The sequence below is a fragment of the Mustelus asterias genome, chromosome 26 (genome assembly GCF_964213995.1).
Source record: "Mustelus asterias chromosome 26, sMusAst1.hap1.1, whole genome shotgun sequence".
NCBI classification, from domain to species: domain Eukaryota; kingdom Metazoa; phylum Chordata; class Chondrichthyes; order Carcharhiniformes; family Triakidae; genus Mustelus; species Mustelus asterias.
The window spans coordinates 811,375-833,787 of NC_135826.1; the positions used below are offsets into that span (position 1 = coordinate 811,375).

Consider the following 22,413-nt stretch of genomic DNA (forward strand, 5'->3'; position numbering starts at 1 on the left):
GGTTTCTATGATTTCTAGGTGGATTGGCCATGCTAAATTGCCTCTTAGTTCCTCAAGATGTGTAGGTCGGGGTAAATGTGTGGGGTTATAGGGATAGGACAAGGGGGTGGGCCAGGATAAGATGCACTGTCGGGGAGTCAGTGTAGACTCAGTGGGCCGAATGGCCACATTCCTGCATTGTAGGGGTTCTTTGCGCAGAATTTTACAGCCCTATCGCAGTGGGGGTGGGGCTGTAAAATGGGGAGAGTGTTTAAAACACCACTGACATCATCGGGAATGGAAGATCCCACCAGCAAAAGGGATTGTAAAAATCTCCGCTAAACATCTACAAGGCACCGTGGACCATCAAACAGCAGCAGAAATGTTCTCAACCACAATCTGTAACTTCATGGTCCAGCAGATCCCCCACTCTACCATCACCACCAAATCATGGAGCCCAACCTGCAAGTGCAGGAGGGCAGCACCAGGCATACCTAAAAACAAGGTGCAGATCCCGGTACAACACAGAACTACTTGCATGCTAAACAGTGTAAGCAGCATTCTAGAGACAGAGCTAAGCAATTCCACAACGAATGGTCAGTTCTAAGCTCTGCCACACCCAGCCGTGAATGGTGGTGGACAATTCACAAATATCCCCATCCTCAATGATGGGGGAATCCAGAACAACGTGCAAAAGATAAGGTTGAAGTATTCGCAACAATCTTCAGCCAGAAGTGCCGAGTAGATAATTAATCTCGGCCTCCTCCAATCTAATCTTCAGCCAATCGATTCACTCCACGTGATATCAAGAAACGGCTGAAGGCACTGGATGCTGCAAAGGCTACAGCCCTGATAACATTCTGGCAATAGTACTGAAGATGCACAAACACATAAACATATGAAATAGGAGCAAAGATAGGCTATTTGGCCCTTTGAGCATGCGCACCATTCAATAAGATCATGGCTGATCTGTTTCAACTTTCACATTCCCATCGACCCCCTGATAACCTTTAATTTCCTTGCCTAATTAGAAATCACCTTAAAAATAGTCAATGACCTTTCCCCCACTCCACTGCTTTCCGAGACAGAGAGTTCCAAAGTCGCACAACCCTCAAAAAATCATCATCTCTTCCCTAAAAGGACAACTCCTAATTTTAAAACAATGACCCCTAGTTCTGAACTCACCCACAAAAGGAGAAAATCTTTCCACGTTCACCTTGTTGAGGCCATTCAGGATCTTATATACTTAATCAGGTCACCCCTCACTCTTCAAAACTCCAGCGGAACCAAGCCCTGTTTTCCTCGTAAGGGAATACTCAATAAATGGGAATATACTAGGAAGGATAGATGAAGTGAGGGATCTTGGTGTACAAGTGCCCAGGTCCCTAAAGGCAGCAGTTCAAGTAGACAAGGTTGTAAAGAAGGCATATGGAGTGCTTGCCTTCATTGGCAGAGGTATAGAATATAAAGGTAAGGATATAGGGTGAGATTCTCCGACCTCCCTGCTGCGTGTTTCCCGCCGGTGGGAGGTGGCATGTTGCTTGCTAGCGGCGGCATTCTCTGGTCCCGCTGCTTTCAATGATAATTCCAATTGACATCACCCCACACCAGCGGGAAACCTGTGGGCGGGAGTGTGCTGCCGGTGGGACTGGAGAATCCCACCCGCATGAACAGATGGAGAATTCAGATCATAATACTGGAATTGTATAAAACACCGATGAGGCTACAACTGGAATATTGTGTGCAGTTCTAGTCACCACATTACAGGAAGGGCGTAGTTGCTCTGGAGAGAGTGCAGAGGAGGTTTACAAGAATGTTGCCAAGCTAGAAAAGTGTAGCTGTGAGGAGAGATTGGGTTATTTTCCATGGAATAAAGAAGGCTGAGGGATGACTTGTTAGAGATGCACAAATTATGATGGGGAGATACTTACCTGGCAGGGGTGAAACCATGATCATGAAGGTGGTTCGCCCAGGACGAGGCTAGCCCATTGCACTTCGGGTGTGCTGACGCCTGCGATGTCCCCAAATGCGGGATACTCGACTGCAAAATTTGTGGTGGTGGGGGACTGCGTTCGCGCTCTCGGGCGGCACGGTAGCACAGTGGTTAGCACTGCTGCTTCACAGTTCCAGGGTCCCGGGTTCGATTCCCGGCTCGGGTCACTGTCTGTGTGGAGTTTGCACATTCTCCTCGTGTCTGCGTGGGTTTCCTCCGGGTGCTCCAGTTTCCTCCCACAGTCCAAAGATGTGCAGGTTAGGTTGATTGGCCAGGTTAAAAATTGCCCCTTAGAGTCCTGAGATGCGTAAGTTAGAGGGATTAGCGGGTAAATATGTGGGGGTAGGGCCTGGGTGGGATTGTGGTCGGTGCAGACTCGATGGGCCGAATGGCCTCTTTCTGCACTGTAGGGTTTCTAAGATTTCTAAGAGAGATAGAGTGGACAGGATAAAATTGTTTCCCTTGGTGGAGAATTTTAGAACCAGGGGACATAGATTCAAGATAAGTGGCAGAAGGGGATATGAGGAAGAACTTTTTCACGCAGAGGGTGGTGGGTGTCTAGAATTTGTTGCCCGGGTTGGTGGTGGAGGCAGGGACTCTAAACTCTCTTAAAAGTACCTGGATCTACATCTTAAGTGCTGTAAGTTACAGGGCTATGGACCAGGTGCAGGAAGGTGGGCATATAAAGGGCACCTGTGTATCCTTGGGCTGGCATGGACAAGATTGCCTTAATGGCCTCCATCTGTGTTCTAACTTTTCAATGGTTCTAATCTGCTCATTCCAATCTAGTAAACCTCCTCTGAATCGTCTCCAATGCATTTGCATCCTTCCTTAAAGACTACTGGCCAAGTGCTGGCAGATGGGATTAGGTGGGAGTTCAGTTGTTTCTACAGTGTTGGTGCGGACTCAATGGGGCAAAGGACCTCTTCTGCACTGTATGATTCTAAATAAGGAGACCAAAACGGCACAGTGTTTGAGATGTGGCCTCACCCAGTGCTCTGTATAACTGAAGAATAACATCCTTTCTTTATGTTCAATTCCTCTTATAATAAAGGCTAGCATTCCATTCGCCTTCTTAATTACACACTGTACCTGAATACTAACTTTCTGTGACTCATACAAGAGAATATCTAGATCCCTCTGCCCCTCGGAATTCTGTAGTTGTTCTCTGTTTATGTAATTCTCTGTTCTAATATCCTTCCTGCCAAACTTTACATTTTGCCACATTATACTCCATCTGCCAGATTTTTACCCACTCCCTCAACCTATCGATATCCATCTGCACACTGCGTATATCTTCTTCGCAACATACTTTCTTTCCTACCATACCTTCACTCCTCTCCTCGAAGTCATTGCTGTAAATTGTAAAGAGTTGAGGCCCCAGCACCGACCCCTTTGGGACTCCACTTGTCAGATCCTGCCAATGAGACAAAGGCCCATTAGGGCACACTCTCCGTTTTGTGTTAGTCAGCCAATCTTCCATCCAGGTTAGTATGTTATTCCCTGGCACCTTATCAAATGCCTTCTGCAAATCCAAGTACAGTGTGTCTACAAGCTGCTCTTTATCCGCAGTGCAGAAAGAGGTCACTCGGTCCATGGTCCAACTGAGCTCAGCTGAGTAAAAATAGCAACAAAAGTCACAATCCTAGAAATATTAGAAAGAGCCAAACGGGCGGCACAGCATTCCAGTGGTTAGCACCAGGGACCGGGGTTCAATTCCTGGCTTGGGTCACTGTCTGTGCGGGGACTGCATGTTCTCCCAGTGTCTGTGTGGGTTTCCTCCGGGTGCTCCGGTTTCCTCCCACAGTCTGAAAGGCGCACTGGTTGTGTGCATTGGCCGTGCTAAATTCTCCCTCAGGTGTACCTGAATAGGCGCCGGAGTGTGGCGACTCGGGGATTTTCACAGTAACTTCATTGCAGTGTTAATGTAAGCCCACTTGTGATACTAATAAATAATGCATACAAGGCTTCAATGGTGTTGCAGGGAGTCCAAGTTGTTGTGGTGACATGCACGCTTACATGAATGTTGTACTCTGGAGCAATGAATAGTGATGATAGAGGCTCCAATTTTTTTCCATCACATGGCTGACCACATCTCTCCCACTCTTACTGGCGTGTGTGGGAAGGATTTAAAAGTTGATTCTGTTTGGCCACATTTCCAATGCATTACAAAGCTGGAGTGTCTGGCTGAGGCAGAGATGCACACAAAATGGCTCCCTCCATGTGGGGACCACCTCAGAGGTACCTTCCCTTGCTAATGTGCATCTCTAAGGGGTGGACCTTGATGTGTGTCTTCAGCATCAAAAATTAGAAATAAAAAGCTGAAAAAAATAAAAACATTTGTTTGTGCCCATTAGACGTCTCAAGTGCTTTCCAGCCAATGAAATACTTACTGCAGTAATGCAAACAGACAACCAATTGGTTCACATTTAATCTCTCACAAACAGCAGTGCGATAATGATCAGATTATAGCTTTTTGTGTGATGTTGATTGAGGGATAAATATTGGCCAGGTTACCAAGAATAACTACGCCTCCTCTTCAAAACAGTGCCGTGGATCTACCACCCTGAGAGGGCCTCAATTTAACAATCATTGGACAGACAGAAAGTGTCACCTGAATCCAGGACATTGTGGATCGAGAGTGAGAGTGTCACCCACTGAGTCATTGCTGACACTTAGAGAAAAGTTTGAAAAGAAAGGGCACCTTCCTTGACAATGTCGGGAATTGAATCCCTGAAACATCAGTATAAAATCCCCAGTTTGCGTTTCTCTCATTCTTCCTCCACCAATTGGGATGTTGTATTGAGTCACAGAATCTGCGGCCCTGCTATTAACTGGTCCCCATTATTCATGTAAATTGAGTCTGTGTCTTTATAAGCTCTGTTTGTGAACAGAATTCCCACTCACCTGAAGAAGGGGCTTGGAGCTCCGAAAGCTTGTGTGACTTTTGCTACCAAATAAACCTGTTGGACTTTAACCTGGTGTTGTTAAACTTCTTACTGTATTAACTGGTGCCCAGGGGGAATGGAAAATCCTACACCCTCACCAAGCGTTAAATCAGAGGGGTATTGAATTGGAGATGGGGAACGGTATGGGACAGTGATTAGTTGGGGTAGGTGAATGATGGAAGGGGTGGGTGAAGAGAAATTTGCTTGAAAGTTTGATTGATCCTTCTGTAATGAGAGTGCATTCACCATGGGGTGAAGAGTGCTCCCTGACCAGCCCATTAGGTCTGGAGTTTGTGTGTTGACAGTTGTGTGTAATTTATTTGAGGGAAGGTTTTTAAACCTTTGGTTCTCGTTCATTTCTAGTTGTCACTGACTTGTGCCCAGAACCTCTGGGCTCCAGGATGCTGTAATTGGGAGGGGAGGTACCCCAAAGATCCGCTGTGGGACCCTGTCTAGAATCTCCGAGTAAGGATGGTCCAGGAATGGTCTGAGAAGTTCAAAGATCCATTGGGCAATTGTCCTGCACTGGGAGCCATCTGAAAGTAAATCGCAAACTTCAGACGGTCTCACCTGTGTTACTAGAATGGTTGCCCAGGAGATGTTAGAAGAATTCAAATCATTTCTAACTCCTGGGTAACAGCAGTTATGATAATAATAATAGACTTCACCAATGCTCCCTGTGGACCACCCCTCTACCCCACCTCTCACTAAGGGGCAGCTCCTGACCATCTGACCTGTCCACTGATGATCCCTCCAATGGACCCACCCCCAGACCACCGAGCCCCCACCCCCGATTAACCAGTGCTGGGGAATTGCCCAACGGCAATGTTAGATTGTCCTTACCTGGAGATTCTAGGGGGGGTCCCCCAGCGGATCTTGGGGTACCACCGCCCCCTCATCGCCAATCCCCCACCCACCCACCCCCACCAACTACAACACCCTGGAACCCAGAGATTATGGGCACAAGTCAGAAATGACTGAGAAATAAAGGTTTAAAAACTTACCCCAATAACCATTGACAGAACGGTGGCACAATGGTTAGCATTGCTTCTTCACAGTGCCAGGACCCAGGTTCAATTCCTGGCTTGGGTGACTGTCAGTGTGGAGTTTGCACATTCTCCCCGTGTCTGTGTGGGTTCCCTCTGGGTGCTCCGGTCTCCTCCCACAGTCCAAAAATGTGCTGGTGAGGGGTGAATTGGCCAGGCTAAAGTGCCCCTTCGTGTCAGGGGGACTAGCTAGGGTAAATGCATGGGGTTAAAAAAGTAAAGTTTATTTATTAGTCACAAGTAAGGCTTACATTAACACTGCAATGAAATTACTGTGAAATTCCCCTAGTCGCCACACTCCAGCGCCTGTTCGGGTCAATCCACCTAACCAGCACATCTTTCAGACTGTGGGAGGAAACTGGAGTACCCGAAGGAAACTCAAACAGAAATGGGGAGAATGTACAAACTCCACACAGACAGTGATCCAAGCTGGGAATCGAACCCAGGTCCCTGGCGCTGTGAGGCAGCAGTGCTAACCACTGTGCCACCGTGCTGTCCAATAGGGTTATGGGTTTGGGTCTGGGTGGGATTGTGGTCGGTGCAGAGCTGATGGGCCAAATGGCCTCCTCTATACTGTAGGGATTCTTTGATCCAACCATCTGACTCCTCCCACTAACACCCTCCAACTGACCCACCCCACTGTCCTCTTTTTTTTAGGTCAAACCAAACCAAGTAAACAAACTCAGATTAAATCAGGACAAAGTAAAAGGGGCAGCTCCCCAAAAAGGAGGGGGAACAGCCCGAACAGAAATCAAAGTACAAAGGAAACTTAAAAACATCAAATTAAAATGTGATTATTAGGGTCAATAATGCACCCCAACCCCTGATAGCCAAGTTCCGCACACATGAGGACGGCCTAAACCGGGATGTTGGATTTATGTCACATTATCAGTAACCCCCACAGCTCGCCACAGCTTTCCCCCTGATCTTGCATAATATCACTAGCTGTTCTGTCTGGAGACAATACACATCTCTTTAACCTGTGTTTAATGTTCCCTCCACCCACATTATCTGTACCTTTTAAGACCTGGCTGGCTGTAGAGATTTGCATTCTAATTAGTATTCTGTAACTTGATGTTGTGTCTCTGTGCACTGTTGGAGAACAGATAACTACTCCATCTGACGAAGGGGCATCGCTCCGAAAGCTTATGGTATTTGCTACCAAATAAACCTGTTGGACTTTAACCTGGTGTTGTGAGACTTCTTTTTGTGACATTCAACAGCTTTGATGGTTCAGACTTAGCTCTGTGGCACCTCCTGTTGACTGTCAGTGAACAGTGCAGGATGGGCTGCAGGTGGGTAAGGTCTAAAGGGAGCAATGGGTGAGCAGATAGTCAGAGCTACAAAGAATAGTGTAAAAAGAAACTTACAAGAGAGGGGCGGCACAGTGGCAAAGTGGTTAGCACTGCTGCCTCACAGCACCAGGACCGGGTTCGATTCCCGGCTTGGGTGACTGCCTGTGTGGAGTTTGCACGTTCTCCCCGTGTCTGCGTGGGTTTCCTCCGGGTGCTCCGGTTTCCTCCCACGATCCGAAAGACGTACTGGTTAGATGTACTGGCAGTGCTAAATTCTCCCTCAGTGTACCGGTGTACAGGTGCTGGAGTGTGGTGACTAGGGGATTTTCACAGTAACTTCATTGCAGTGTTAATGTAAGCCTACTTGTGACTAATAAATAAACAAAACATCAAAATCACGAAATATGCAGTTATATTTGGAAAAAGAGGGTGGTCAGGAACGATGTGGGCCCATCTGATAACGGTGCTATTATCCATTGGAAATCGTGGAGTTGGATAATTACTGGGTGTCAATATTTTACAGCGAGGGACACATCAACATGCCAAGAATTCCCAGGAAACAAATCCCGAATAGGAAAAGGGGCTCACTAAAATAAATGCAAGCAAAACAGTGAAGAAATGAACAGCACTATTATGGTGATCACTGTTACAGGGGTTTCACAGTTATTCGACTATAGTGTACCTCATACCTCGTAACTGACCAGGTAACACTCACAGTTCACATTTAAGATCTTTAACCGAGCTTATAGCAAGGACGCCTGTCGCCCATTAGGGGATCACAGACTCCCTGTGCAAGGGAATACAATGGCAATATACCTTCAGGCTCAGTTGCAAGTAATTCACATACACCAATCAAAAGTGTACATTCATTCAAAGGCAATCAATATCCAATTCCCACTAATAGTTCTGATTACTTATTTCTTTCCCACGGTAGTATTTAACCATTCACAGCAACTCTACACTTGTCCAATTACTAACAAGGCACATATACATATTTAATACTATCAGCAAACACACATCTGGGTTCCTTGATTGTCTGTTATTCAATGCAGTGCCTTATTGTGGTCTATCAAAACATGTCTGCAGTCCTTGACTATTATCTGGGGCAGAGACTCAACAATGGCGTCCCTGGGGTCTATCCAAATCCTCCCGTCCCTTGTTTTTATTGCTTCCATGGCTGTGTAGCTTTGTCAGTCTCACAGGAGAACTCTACTGCATTCAATGATTTTAACCCCTTTCACCACGAAGGACACAGGGGATCATCTGTAGATCTCCCGTGAAGTATAAACTCCCCGAGCAAGTGGGCAGAATGGAATGCACAATGGAAAATGAGCAGCGCTGCCTCAATCCAGACCAGTATTCTGTAGGTCCCCAAGCTCGGACTGTGTGTTGTAAGCTGTGGACAGAAGGGGTCCTTCGGCCCATCGAGTCTGCACTTACGCACAAAAAATACTTGACTTGCCACCTAATCCCATTTACCAGCAATTGGCCCAAATAGCTTTGAATGTTATGATGTGTCAAGTACTCATCCAGCACTCCACCACCCTCCTAGGCAGCGCTATCCCGACCATCACCATCCTGGGGATAAACCGTTTTTCCTCACATGCCCCCTAAACCTCCTGCCCCTCACCTTGAATCTATGTCCACTTGTGACTGACCCTTCAACTAAGGAAAACAGCTGCTCCCTCTCCACCCTGTCCAAGCCCCTCATAATCTTGTACACCTCAATCAGGTCACCTCTCTGTCTTCTCTGTTCCAACGAAAACAACACAAGCCAATCCAACGTCTCTTCATAACTTAAATTATGATGGCCGGTGGCATGGTGGCACAGTGGTTCGCACTGCTGCCTCACAGTGCCAGGGACCCGGGTTCAATTCCAGCCTTGGGTCACTGTCTGTGTGGAGTTTGCACGTTCTCCCCATGTCTGCGGGGTTCCCTCCGGGCGCCCCAGTTTCCTCCCACAGTCCAAAGATTTGGAGGGTGGGTGGATTGGCCGTGCTAAATTGCCCCTTTGGGCAGGATTTTTACAATCTTGCTCGGGCAAGATCGTAAAATCCCTCCCAAGGCCAACAGAGATTTCCGGTCTGCGAACCTCACCCGCCCCAATTCCAGGGTGGGTGAGGTAGTAGGTTTTCAGACTTACTGTCCAAAGATGCATAGGTCAGATTGATTAGCCATGGGATAGGGTGGGATGATGGCCTAGGTCAGATTCTCTGTCAGAAGTCAGTGCAAACTTGATGGGCCAAAAGGTATCCTTCTGCACTGTAGGGGTTTTATGATTCTATTTTATGTTCCATCCCAAGCAGCATCCTGGTAAATCTCTTCTGCACTCATAAGAACTAGGAGCAGGAGTAGTCCATCTAGCCCCTCAAGCCTGCTCCGCCATTCAATAAGATCATGACTGATCTTTTTGTGGACTCAGCTCCACTTACCCGCCCGCTCACCATAACCCTTAATTCCTTTACTGTTTAAAAGTTTATCTATCCTTGTCTTAAAAACATTCAATGAGGTAGCCTCAACTCCTTCACTGGGCAAGGAATTCCACAGATTCACAACCCTTTGTGTGAAATCTGTTCCCCCTTATTTTGAGGCTATGCCCCCTAGTTCTAGTTTCATCTGCCAGTGCAAACAACTTCCCTGCTTCTATCTTATCTATTCCCTTCATAATCTTATATGTTTCTATCAGATCTCCCCTCATTCTTCTGAATTCCAATGAGTATAGCCCCAGTCTACTCAGTCTCTCCTCATAAGCCAACCCTCTCAACTCTGGAATCAACCTAGTGAATCTCCTCTGCAACCCCTCCAGTGCCAGTATATCCTTTCTCAAGTGAGAAGACCAAAACTGTACACAGTACTCCAGGTGTGGCCTCACCAGCACCTTATACAGCTGCAACATAATCTTGCTGTTTTTAAACTCCATCCCTCTAACAACGAAGGACAAAATTCCATTTGCTTTCTTAATTACCTGCTGCACCTGCAAACCAACTCCTTGAGATTCCTGCACAAGGACACCCAGGTCCCTCTAGCGCAATCTCATCCTTCCTATGATGTGGCGACCAGAACTGCAGACAGTAGTCTAGCTGTGGCCTCACCAAAGTTCTATACAATTCCAACATGACTTCCCTGCTTTTGTGATCTATACCTCGATTGATAAAGACAAGTGTCCCCCTCTTCACCACCCTAACGTGCCTTTCTGCCTTCAAAGATCTGTGGACAAACTTGCCAAGGTCCCTTTGTTCCACAGAACTTCCCAGTGTCCTACATTCATTGAGTACTTTCCTGTCAAATTACTCCTTCCCACGTGTATCACCTCACACTTTTCAGGGTTAAATTCCATCTGCCACCTATCTGCCGATTTGACCATTCCATCTATATCTTCTTGTAGCCCAAGACACTCCCCTCACTGTTAACCACACGGCCAAACTTTGTGTCATCCACAAACTTACTAATCCTACCCCCTCATATAGTCATCTATGTCATTTATAAAAATGACAAATAGTAAGGGATCCCTGTGGTACGGCACTGGACACCGGCTTCCAGTCACTAAAGCAGCCTTTTGTCATCGCCCTCTGTCTCCTACAACTGAGCCAATTTGGAACCAACTTATCAATGCACCCTATGTGCATTTACCTTCTTTTCAAGTCTCCCATGTGGGACTTTGTCAAAGGCTTTGCTGAAATCCACACAAACTACATCGACTGCACTACCCTCATCTACACAACTGCTCAAATAATTCAATCAAATTTGTTAGGCATGACCTCCCTCTGATGAAGCCATGCTGACTATCCCTGATCAAGCTTTGCCTCTCCAATGGAAATAGATTCTCTCTTTCAGAATTTTCTCCAATAGTTTCCCGACCACTGACGTGAGACTCATAGAGTCATAGAGGTTTACAGCATGGAAACAGGCCCTTCGGCCCAACTTTCCATGCTGCCCAGTTTTTACCATTAAGCTAGTTTCAATTGTCTGCGTTTGGCCCATATCCCTCTATACCCATCTTACCCATGTAACTGTCTAGATGCTTTTTAAAAGACAAAATTGTACCCGCCTTTACTACTACCTCTGGCAGCTCGTTCTAGACACTCATCATCCTCTGTGTGAAGTAATTGCCCCTCTGGACCCTTTTGTATCTCTTCCCTCTCATCTTAAATGTATGCCCTCTAGTTTTAGACTCCCCATACCTCTGGGAAAATATGTTGACTATCTACCTTATCTATGCCCCTCATTATTTTATAGACCTCTATAAGGTCACCCCTAAGCCTCCTACGCTCCAGGGGAAAAAGTCCCAGTCTATCCAGCCTCTCCTTATAACTCAAACCATCAAGTCCCGGTAGCATACTAGTAAATCTCTTCTGCACTCTTTCTAGTTTAATAATATCCTTTCTATAATGGATGACCAGAACTGTACACAGTATTCCACGTTTGGCCTTCCAATGTCCTGTACAACTTCAACAAGACGTCCCAACTCTTGTATTCAATGTTCTGACCAATGAAACCAAGCATGCTGAATGCCTTCTTCACCACTCTGTCCACCTGTTACTCCACTTTCAAGGAGCTATGAACCTGTACCCCTAGATCTCTTTGTTCTATAACTCTCCCCAACTCCCTAGCAATAACTGAGTAAGTCCTACCCTGGCTCAATCTACCAAATACTCACTGGTCTGTAGTTCCCTGGCTTATTTCTGCAACCCTGCTTAAATAGCGGAACCAGTAAGCTGTTCTCCAGTCCTCTGGCACCCCTCCCGTGGCCAGAGAGGAATTAAATATTTGGGTCAGAGCCCTTGCAATCTCCTCCCTTGCCCCCCACAGCAGCCTGGGACACAATTCATCTGGACCTGGCAATTTGTCCACTTTTAAGGCTGCCAATACCTTATCCTTCCCTATGCCAATTTGCTCAAGAACTTCTATGTCGCTTCCTGAATTTCATATCTTCATTCTCATTCTCTTGAGTGAAGATGGGTGTGAAGTATTCGTTCAACACTGTACCAATGTCCTCTGGCTGCACCCACAGATTGCCCCCTTGGTCCCTAATGGGCCCTACTCTTCCATTGATCTACTTATAGAATATCTTAGGATTTTCCCTACTTTTTACCAGACAGAGCTTTCTCATATGCCCTCTTTCCTTTCCTACTTGCTTTCTTAAGCTCCACCCTGCACCTTCTGTACTTCACTAATGCTTTTGTTGATTTGCTTCCCTTGTACCTGCTAAAAGCCTTTCTTTCCATTCCCATCTTATCCTGAATATCTCTGGTCATCCATGGTTCTCTGGGCTTGTTACTCCTTCCTATCATCCCAGAGGGAATAAGCTGGTCTTGTACCCTCCCCATTTTCTTTTGGAACACTCTCACTTCTTTTCTGTAGATTTCCTCATTAGCAGCTATTCCCAGTCTCCCTTGGCCAGATTCTGCCTTATTTTACTAAAATCCGCTCTCCCCCAATCCAAAACATATTTTTGCAACTTGTCTATTTCCTTGTCCATAATAAACTTAAATTGTACCGTGTTGTGATCGCTATCACTAAAGTGCTCCCCCACCACCACAACCAGATATTCTACAAATACATTAAGGGGAAGAGGTTAACCAGGGAAAGAGTAGGGCCCATCAGTGGCCAAGGGGGCAATGTGTTTGAAGTTGCAGGACATTGGAAGATTGCTAAATGAATACTTCCCATCGGTCTTCACTCAGGAAAAGGAGAACATAGGTACAGAATTCAGGAAAGGGGACTGCGAGCAACTTGTATAGTTTGACATAGGAAATGAAGAGGTATTGGAGGCTATGGCGGGTTTAAAAATGGACAAATCCCCAGGCTACTGTGGGAGATGGGGCAGGAAATTGCAGGGGCCCTGACACAAATGTTTAATTCCTCTTTGGCCACAGGACTGGAGGACGGCTAATGTGGTTCCACATTTCAAGAAGGGTGGTAGAGATGAATCAGGAAATTACAAATCGGTGAGTCTCGCGTCAGTGGTAGGAAAACTATTCAAGAAAATTCTGAAGGGGAGAATCTACCTCCATTTGGAAAGTTAATTCGGGATAGTCAGCATGGTTTTGTCAGCGGGAGGTCATACCGAACAAATTCGTTAGGATTTTTTGAAAATATAATCGAGTGTGTGAAAGAAGGAAGTGCAGTTGATTGGTTTAAATGGATTTTAGCAAAGCTTTTGCCAAGGTCCCACATGGGAACATTGAAGCACATGGAATTCAGGGAAACTTGGTGAGATGGATCTGAAACTGGCTTAGTAATAGGGCACAAAGAGTGGAGGTAGAAGGCTGTTTGAGTGACCGGAGGCCAGTTGTCCAGTGGTACAACCACAAGGCTCAGTGCTGGGACCCTTATTGTTCATTATATACATAAATGATGCAGATGATAATGTGGGGGGAATGTTAAGCAAGTTTGCAGATGACACAAAGAGTGGTAGGCTGGTTAATAGTGAAGAAAAATGTCATAGGTTACAGGAAGATATAGATGGGCTAGTCAGATGGGCAGAGCAGTGGTAGGTGGTATTTAACTCTGATAAGTGAGAGGTGATGCACTTTGGAAGAAGTAACAAGACAAGGGAGTATTTGATGAATAGCAGGCACTGGGAAACTCAAAGGAACAGATGGATTCATAGAAATCATAGAAATCATAGAAACCCTACAGTGCAGAAGGAGGCCATTCGGCCCATCGAGTCTGCACCGACCACAATCCCACCCAGGCCCTACCCCCACATATTTACCTGCTAATCTCTCTAACCTACGCATCTCAGGACTCTAAGGGGCAACTTTTAACCTGGCCAATCAACCTAACCTGCACATCTTTGGACTGTGGGAGGAAACCGGAGCACCCGGAGGAAACCCACGCAGACACGAGGAGAATGTGCAAACTCCACACAGACAGTGACCCGAGCCGGGAATCGAACCCAGGACCCTGGAGCTGTGAAGCAGCAGTGCTAACCACTGTGCTACCATGCCGCCCAAAAAATGTTTATTGTATACCAAAAAATGGTATATTTTGGGGTGCTTATTCACAGATCCCGGAAGGCAGCAGAGCAGGTGAATAGGGTAGTTAAGAAGGCATATTGGACACTATGCCACAACTGATAAAAGCAAGAGTATAAGAACAAGTAGGTAATGTTGGAGTTGTACAAAGTATTGGTTAGGCCACAGCTGGAGTACTGTGTGCAGTTCTGATCACCTCACCATAGGAAGGATGTGATAGCACTAGAGGGGTACAGAAGAGATTCACCAGGAGTTTGCCTGGGATGGAGCATTCATCTCCAGTCATTCTCCATCCCAGGCAAACTCCTGGTGAATCTCCTCTGTACTCCTCTAGCACAATTACATAATGAGGTGATCAGAGCTATAAGGAGGGACTAGATAGGCTTGGATTGCTTTCTTTAGAGCAGAGAAAGCTGAGGGAGGACATGTTTGAGGTGTATAAGATTATGAGGGGTATGGACAGGGCAAATAGGGAGCAGCTGTTCCCCTTGGTTGAGGGGTCAAGCACAAGGGGGCATAGCTTTAGGGTAAGGGACAGGAGATTCAGTGGGGATTTGAGAAAACATTTTTTCACTCGGAGGGTGGTGGGAATCTGGAATGCACTGCCTGGGAAGGTAGTGGTAGCTGGAAACCTTACAACCTGAGCTCCCTCACTCCCAAACACCTGGATTCTCTGCCGAGATTTATCCTCCAGTCTCATAGAAAAGGCAGGCCTTCATGAATAACCTCAACTGGTATAGGAATTGAACCTGTGCTTTTGGCATTGCTCTGCATCACAAACCAGTTGTCCGGCCAACTCAACTAATCCGACCCCCAACACTAACAGGCACACAGTGAAAGCTTTTGAATATATATATTTTTTAAATATGAAGAGACTAACACATATAAAACTAGCAAGTGATTCTGTTTGGATTATTCAGTTACTTAAAATCGGGTTACTCACAGGTGGTGCCACACTGATTACAAAATGCTTATTTTTCTGTGATAAACCTAATTTCATAGAACATAGAACATAGAACAGTACAGCACAGAACAGGCCCTTCAGCCCACGATGTTGTGCCAAGCTTTATCTGAAACCAAGATCAAGCTATCCCACTCCCTATCATCCTGGTGTGCTCCATGTGCCTATCCAATAACCGCTTAAATGTTCCTAAAGTGTCTGACTCCACTATCACTGCAGGCAGTCCATTCCACACCCCAACTACTCTCTGCGTAAAGAACCTACCTCTGATATCCTTCCTGTATCTCCCACCACGAACCCTATAGTTATGCCCCCTTGTAATAGCTCCATCCACCCGAGGAAATAGTCTTTCAACGTTCACTCTATCTATCCCCTTCATCATATTATAAACCTCTATTAAGTCTCCCCTCAGCCTCCTCCGCTCCAGAGAGAACAGCCCTAGCTCCCTCAAACTTTCCTCATAAGACCTACCCTCCAAACCAGGCAGCATCCTGGTAAATCTCCTCTGCACTCTTTCCAGCGCTTCCACATCCTTCTTATAGTGAGGTGACCAGAACTGCACACAATATTTCAAATGTGGTCTCACCAAGGTCCTGTACAGTTGCAGCATAACCCCACGGCTCTTAAACTCCAACCCCCTGTTAATAAAAGCTAACACACTATAGGCCTTCTTCACAGCTCTATCCACTTGAGTGGCAACCTTTAGAGATCTGTGGATATGAACCCCAAGATCTCTCTGTTCCTCCACAGTCTTCAGAACCCTACCTTTGACCCTGTAATCCACATTTAAATTAGTCCTACCAAAATGAATCACCTCACATTTATCAGGGTTAAACTCCATTTGCCATTTTTCTGCCCAGCTTTGCATCCTATCTATGTCTCTTTGCAGCCTACAACAGCCCTCCACCTCATCCACTACTCCACCAATCTTGGTGTCATCAGCAAATTTACTGATCCACCCTTCAGCCCCCTCCTCTAAGTCATTAATAAAAATCACAAAGAGCAGAGGACCAAGCACTGATCCCTGCGGCACTCCGCTAGCAACCTGCCTCCAATCCGAAAATTTTCCATCGACCACCGCCCTCTATCTTCGATCAGACAGCCAGTTACCTATCCAATCGGCCAACTTTCCCTCTATCCCACACCTCCTCACTTTCATCATAAGCCGACCTTGGGGGACCTTATCAAACGCCTTACTAAAATCCATGTATATGACATCAACTGCCCTACCTTCATCAACACACTTAGTTACCTCCTCAAAAAATTCTATCAAATTTGTGAGGCACGACTTGCCCTTCACGAATCCGTGCTGACTATATTTTCGGCTGTATTAATCAAATTGCACCAAGTTACCAATCTCAGATATATCAAGTAATATTTTCAAAACAAAGTTTCCTTGTCGGGTCATTGGAACAGAACCCCACAAAGGAACTATTGGGGCCTTACTCTTATTCAAATGTTCCCTACCTGTCTTCCTAACCATGATCATATTTGAAGGGATTTTAGTCATGATTTGGTTCACTATTTGTTGCTGACCAGTTTACCAAGCAGTGTCTGCAATGGAATCAATGGCTGTTGTGGGAGGGTGCGAGAGCTGAGGAAGGTGGAGGAGGTGTGAATGAGGAGGGGAAGAGGCGAGTGGATTAGGGGTGAATAGGTTAGAGGAGGGGAGTGAGTGGGTTCAAATGAGGGGAGGGGAGTGAGGGGGTTAGGTTTTGGGGGTGGGGACTGGAAGAGGAGAGGAGGGGAATGGGTTGGAATTAGTGGGAAGGTGTGAGTGGATTTGGGTTGGGGAGGGTGAGTGGGTTGGAGTCAGAGGGAGTGTGGGAGATGGAGTAGGGGAGGGGTTAGTGGGAGTTGGTCAGGGTGGAGGGAGTAGGTTAGGGGTGAGAGGGTTAGGGTTGGGCATTGCGGGTGAATAGGTCAGGGGAGGGTATTCTGATTAATGGAGTTGGGGCAGGGGGATTCCATTGCGGTTAGAATTGGGGCTGAAGGTTGGGGAGAAGGGTTGGTAGTCAGGGGGTGGAGTTGGTAGTCAGGGGGTGGAGTTGGTAGTCGGGGGCGGAGTTGGTAGTCGGGGGCGGAGTTGGTAGTCAGGGCGGGGTTGGTAGTCAGGGGGTGGGGTTGGTAGTCAGGGGGTGGGGTTGGTAGTCAGGGGGTGGGGTTGGTAGTCAGGGGGTGGGGTTGGTAGTCAGGGGGCGGGGTTGGCAGTCAGGGGGCGGGGTTGGTAGTCAGGGGGTGGGGTTGGTAGTCAGGGGGCGGGGTTGGTAGTCAGGGGGCGGGGTTGGTTGTCAGGAGGTGGGGTTGGTTGTCAGGAGGTGGGGTTGGTAGTCAGGGGGTGGGGTTGGTAGTCAGGAGGTGGGGTTGGTAGTCAGGGGGTGGGGTTGGTAGTCAGGGGGTGGGGTTGGTTGTCAGGGGGTGGGGTTGGTTGTCAGGGGGTGGGGTTGGTTGTCAGGGGGTGGGGTTGGTTGTCGGGGGGTGGGGTTGGTAATCAGGGAGTGGGGTTGGTAGTCAGGAGGCGGGGTTAGAAGTCAGGAGGCAGGGTTGGTTGTCAGGAGGTGGGGTTGGTAGTCAGGGGGTGGGGTTGGTAGTCAGGGGGTGGGGTTGGAAGTCAGGAGGCGGGGTTGGTTGTCAGGAGGTGGGGTTGGTAGTCAGGGGGTGGGGTTGGTAGTCAGGGGGTGGGGTTGGTAGTCAGGGGGTGGTGTTGGTTGTCAGGGGGTGGGGTTGGTAGTCAGGAGGTGGAGTTGGTAGTCAGGGACAGGTTTGGTAGTCAGGGGGCTGGGTTGGCTGTCAGAGGGCGGGTTTGGCAGTCAGGGGGCGGGGTTGGCTGCCAGAGGGCGGGTTTGGCAGTCAGGGAGCGGGGTTGGCAATCAGGGGGCGGGGTTAGTAGTCAGGGGGCGGGATTGGTGGTCAGGAGGCGGGGTTGACAGTCAGGGGGCGGGATTTGTACTCAGGGGGCGGGGTCAGGGGTTATATCTCCTTTCCCGCTCAAATTGAGTCCAGCCGATGGTCCTGCGTGACGGACGTTACCGACGTGCTGACGCGAGCACGCTGCCGGCGAGTTGAAGGGCGCGAGGGACAATGTGGAGTCCCGGCAGCGTCTTGCTGGCACTGGGAGCGGGGATCCGGATCCTGCTGGGCCTGGGCCTGGGCCTGGGCCTCGGCCTTGAGCTGGGCCTCCCGCTGGCCGCCGCGGTGCCTGTCTCCAGCCCGGGACTCGGTGAGTGAGAGCCTGTCACCGGGACACTGACAACCTGCACCCAATTGGCTGCGCATGAACCCGTAACCATGGAGACCGCTCTCTGAGTGGCTGCAGCCGCTGCCAATCAACACCGCACGTGCGCCGAGATGTGGGGGCGGAGGAGGGGGGGCGAGATGTGGGGGCGGAGGAGGGGGGGGCGAGATGTGGGGGCGGAGGAGGGGGGGGCGAGATGTGGGGGCGGAGGAGGGGGGGCGAGATGTGGGGGCGGAGGAGGGGGGGCGAGATGTGGGGGCGGAGGAGGGGGGGCGAGATGTGGGGGCGGAGGAGGGGGGGCGAGATGTGGGGGCGGAGGAGGGGGGGCGAGATGTGGGGGCGGAGGAGGGGGGGCGAGATGTGGGGGCGGAGGAGGGGGGGCGAGATGTGGGGGCGGAGGAGGGGGGGCGAGATGTGGGGGCGGAGGAGGGGGGGCGAGATGTGGGGGCGGAGGAGGGGGGGCGAGATGTGGGGGCGGAGGAGGGGGGGCGAGATGTGGGGGCGGAGGAGGGGGGGCGAGATGTGGGGGCGGAGGAGGGGGGGCGAGATGTGGGGGCGGAGGAGGGGGGGCGAGATGTGGGGGCGGAGGAGGGGGGGCGAGATGTGGGGGCGGAGGAGGGGGGGCGAGATGTGGGGGCGGAGGAGGGGGGGCGAGATGTGGGGGCGGAGGAGGGGGGGCGAGATGTGGGGGCGGAGGAGGGGGGGCGAGATGTGGGGGCGGAGGAGGGGGGGCGAGATGTGGGGGCGGAGGAGGGGGGGCGAGATGTGGGGGCGGAGGAGGGGGGGCGAGATGTGGGGGCGGAGGAGGGGGGGCGAGATGTGGGGGCGGAGGAGGGGGGGGCGAGATGTGGGGGCGGAGGAGGGGGGGCGAGATGTGGGGGCGGAGGAGGGGGGGCGGAGGAGGGGGGGCGGAGGAGGGGGGGCGAGATGTGGGGGCGGAGGAGGGGGGGCGAGATGTGGGGGCGGAGGAGGGGGGGCGAGATGTGGGGGCGGAGGAGGGGGGGCGAGATGTGGGGGCGGAGGAGGGGGGGCGAGATGTGGGGGCGGAGGAGGGGGGGCGAGATGTGGGGGGGCGAGATGTGGGGGCGGAGGAGGGGGGGCGAGATGTGGGGGCGGAGGAGGGGGGCGAGATGTGGGGGCGGAGGAGGGGGGCGGAGGAGGGGGGCGAGATGTGGGGGCGGAGGAGGGGGGGCGAGATGTGGGGGCGGAGGAGGGGGGCGAGATGTGGGGGCGGAGGAGGGGGGCGGAGGAGGGGGGCGAGATGTGGGGGCGGAGGAGGGGGGGCGAGATGTGGGGGCGGAGGAGGGGGGGCGAGATGTGGGGGCGGAGGAGGGGGGGGAGATGTGGGGGCGGAGGAGGGGGGGGAGATGTGGGGGCGGAGGAGGGGGGGGAGATGTGGGGGCGGAGGAGGGGGGGGGAGATGTGGGGGCGGAGGAGGGGGGGGAGATGTGGGGGCGGAGGAGGGGGGGGAGATGTGGGGGCGGAGGAGGGGGGGGGAGATGTGGGGGCGGAGGAGGGGGGGGGAGATGTGGGGGCGGAGGAGGGGGGGGAGATGTGGGGGCGGAGGAGGGGGGGGAGATGTGGGGGCGGAGGAGGGGGGGGAGATGTGGGGGCGGAGGAGGGGGGGGAGATGTGGGGGCGGAGGAGGGGGGGGAGATGTGGGGGCGGAGGAGGGGGGGGAGATGTGGGGGCGGAGGAGGGGGGGGAGATGTGGGGGCGGAGGAGGGGGGGGAGATGTGGGGGCGGAGGAGGGGGGGGAGATGTGGGGGCGGAGGAGGGGGGGGAGATGTGGGGGCGGAGGAGGGGGGGGAGATGTGGGGGCGGAGGAGGGGGGGGAGATGTGGGGGCGGGGGAGATGTGGGGGCGGGGGAGGGGGGGAGATGTGGGGGCGGGGGAGGGGGGGAGATGTGGGGGCGGGGGAGATGTGGGGGCGGGGGAGATGTGGGGGCGGGGGAGATGTGGGGGCGGGGGGGTGGGGGAGATGTGGGGGCGGGGGGGGGTGGGGTAGATGTGGGGGCGGGGGAGATGTGGGGGCGGGGGAGATGTGGGGGCGGGGGAGATGTGGGGGCGGGGGAGATGTGGGGGCGGGGGAGATGTGGGGGCGGGGGAGATGTGGGGGCGGGGGAGATGTGGGGGCGGGGGAGATGTGGGGGCGGGGGAGATGTGGGGGCGGGGGGGTGGGGGAGATGTGGGGGAGGTGTGGGTGTGGGGGCGGGGGGGTGGGGGAGGTGTGGGGGTGGGGGAGGTGTGGGTGTGGGGGCGGGGGGGTGGGGGAGGTGTGGGGGTGGGGGAGGTGTGGGGGCGGGGGAGGTGTGGGGGCGGGGGAGATGTGGGGGCGGGGGAGATGTGGGGGCGGGGGAGATGTGGGGGCGGAGGGGTGGGGGAGATGTGGGGGCGGAGGGGTGGGGGAGATGTGGGGCGGAGGGGTGGGGGAGATGTGGGGGCGGAGGGGTGGGGGAGATGTGGGGGCGGAGGGGTGGGGGAGATGTGGGGGCGGAGGGGTGGGGGAGATGTGGGGGCGGAGGGGTGGGGGAGATGTGGGGGCGGAGGGGTGGGGGAGATGTGGGGGCGGAGGGGCGGGGGAGATGTGGGGGCGGGGGAGATGTGGGGGCGGGGGAGATGTGGGGGCGGGGGAGATGTGGGGGCGGGGGAGATGTGGGGGCGGGGGAGATGTGGGGGCGGGGGAGATGTGGGGGCGGGGGAGATGTGGGGGCGGGGGAGATGTGGGGGCGGGGGAGATGTGGGGGCGGGGGGTGGGGGAGATGTGCGGGCGGGGGGTGGGGGAGATGTGGGGGTGGGGGAGATGTGGGGGCGGTGGGGGAGATGTGGGGGCGATGGGGTGGGGGAGATGTGGGGGTGGGGGAGATGTGGGGGTGGGGGAGATGTGGGGGCTGGGGGTGGGGGAGATGTGGGGGTGGGGGAGATGTGGGGGTGGGGGAGATGTGGGGGTGGGGGAGATGTGGGGGTGGGGGAGATGTGGGGGCGGGGGAGATGTGGGGGCGGGGGGTGGGGGAGATGTGGGGGTGGGGGAGATGTGGGGGAGATGTGGGGGTGGGGGAGATGTGGGGGCGGGGGGTGGGGGAGATGCGGGGGGTGGGGGAGATGTGGGGGCGGGGGGTGGGGGAGATGTGGGGGCGGGGGGTGGGGGAGATGTGGGGGTGGGGGAGATGTGGGGGCGGGGGGTGGGGGAGATGTGGGGGTGGGGGAGATGTGGGGGGTGGGGGTGGGGGCGGGGGGGTGGGGGAGATGTGGGGGTGGGGGAGATGTGGGGGCGGGGGGTGGGGGAGATGTGGGGGGGGGCGGGGGGTGGGGGAGATGTGGGGGGGGGTGGGGGCGGGGGGTGGGGGAGATGTGGGGGGGGTGGGGGTGGGGGAGATGGGGGCGGGGGGTGGGGGAGATGTGGGGGTGGGGGAGATGTGGGGGCGGGGGGGTGGGGGAGATGTGGGGGCGGGGGGGGGTGTGGGAGATGTGGGGGCGGGGGGGGTGGGGGAGATGTGGGGGCGGGGGGGGGGTGGGGGAGATGTGGGGGCGGGGGGTGGGGGAGATGTGGGGGTGGGGGAGATGTGGGGGCGGGGGGGGTGGGGGAGATGTGGGGGCGGGGGGGGGGTGTGGGAGATGTGGGGGCGGGGGGGGGTGGGGGAGATGTGGGGGCGGGGGGGGGTGGGGGAGATGTGGGGGCGGGGGGGGGTGGGGGAGATGTGGGGGCGGGGGGGGGTGGGGGAGATGTGGGGGGGGTGGGGGAGATGTGGGGGCGGGGGGGGGGGGAGATGTGGGGGCGGGGGGGGGGAGATGTGGGGGCGGGGGGGGGGAGATGTGGGGGCGGGGGGGGGGGAGATGTGGGGGCGGGGGGGGGAGATGTGGGGCGGGGGGGGGAGATGTGGGGGCGGGGGGGGGGGAGATGTGGGGGCGGGGGGGGGGGAGATGTGGGGGCGGGGCGGGGGGAGATGTGGGGGCGGGGGGGGGTGGGGGAGATGTG

The 22,413-nt window shown here is 52.9% G+C and overlaps 1 protein-coding gene and 1 non-coding gene across 4 annotated transcripts in view; both read left to right on the top strand.

Moving 5' to 3' along the window:
- The first annotated feature begins 1,902 nt into the window (after positions 1-1,902).
- LOC144479780 (U1 spliceosomal RNA) lies at positions 1,903-2,064 on the top strand. The gene has a single exon (XR_013495565.1). It is a non-coding gene; the product is annotated as a U1 spliceosomal RNA (small nuclear RNA).
- A 16,186-nt stretch (positions 2,065-18,250) lies between these two features.
- The window catches only part of LOC144479407 (very low-density lipoprotein receptor-like), a 76,348-nt gene continuing 72,185 nt past the window's right edge, over positions 18,251-22,413 (top strand). For all 3 annotated transcript variants that reach the window (XR_013495520.1, XM_078198043.1, XM_078198044.1), the window contains exon 1: positions 18,251-18,422. Coding sequence is in view for 2 of the 3 variants with exons in the window: in XM_078198043.1 (XP_078054169.1) it covers positions 18,284-18,422 (139 nt within the window). In the remaining variant the exon portion in view is untranslated. The remainder of the gene's footprint in view (positions 18,423-22,413) is intronic.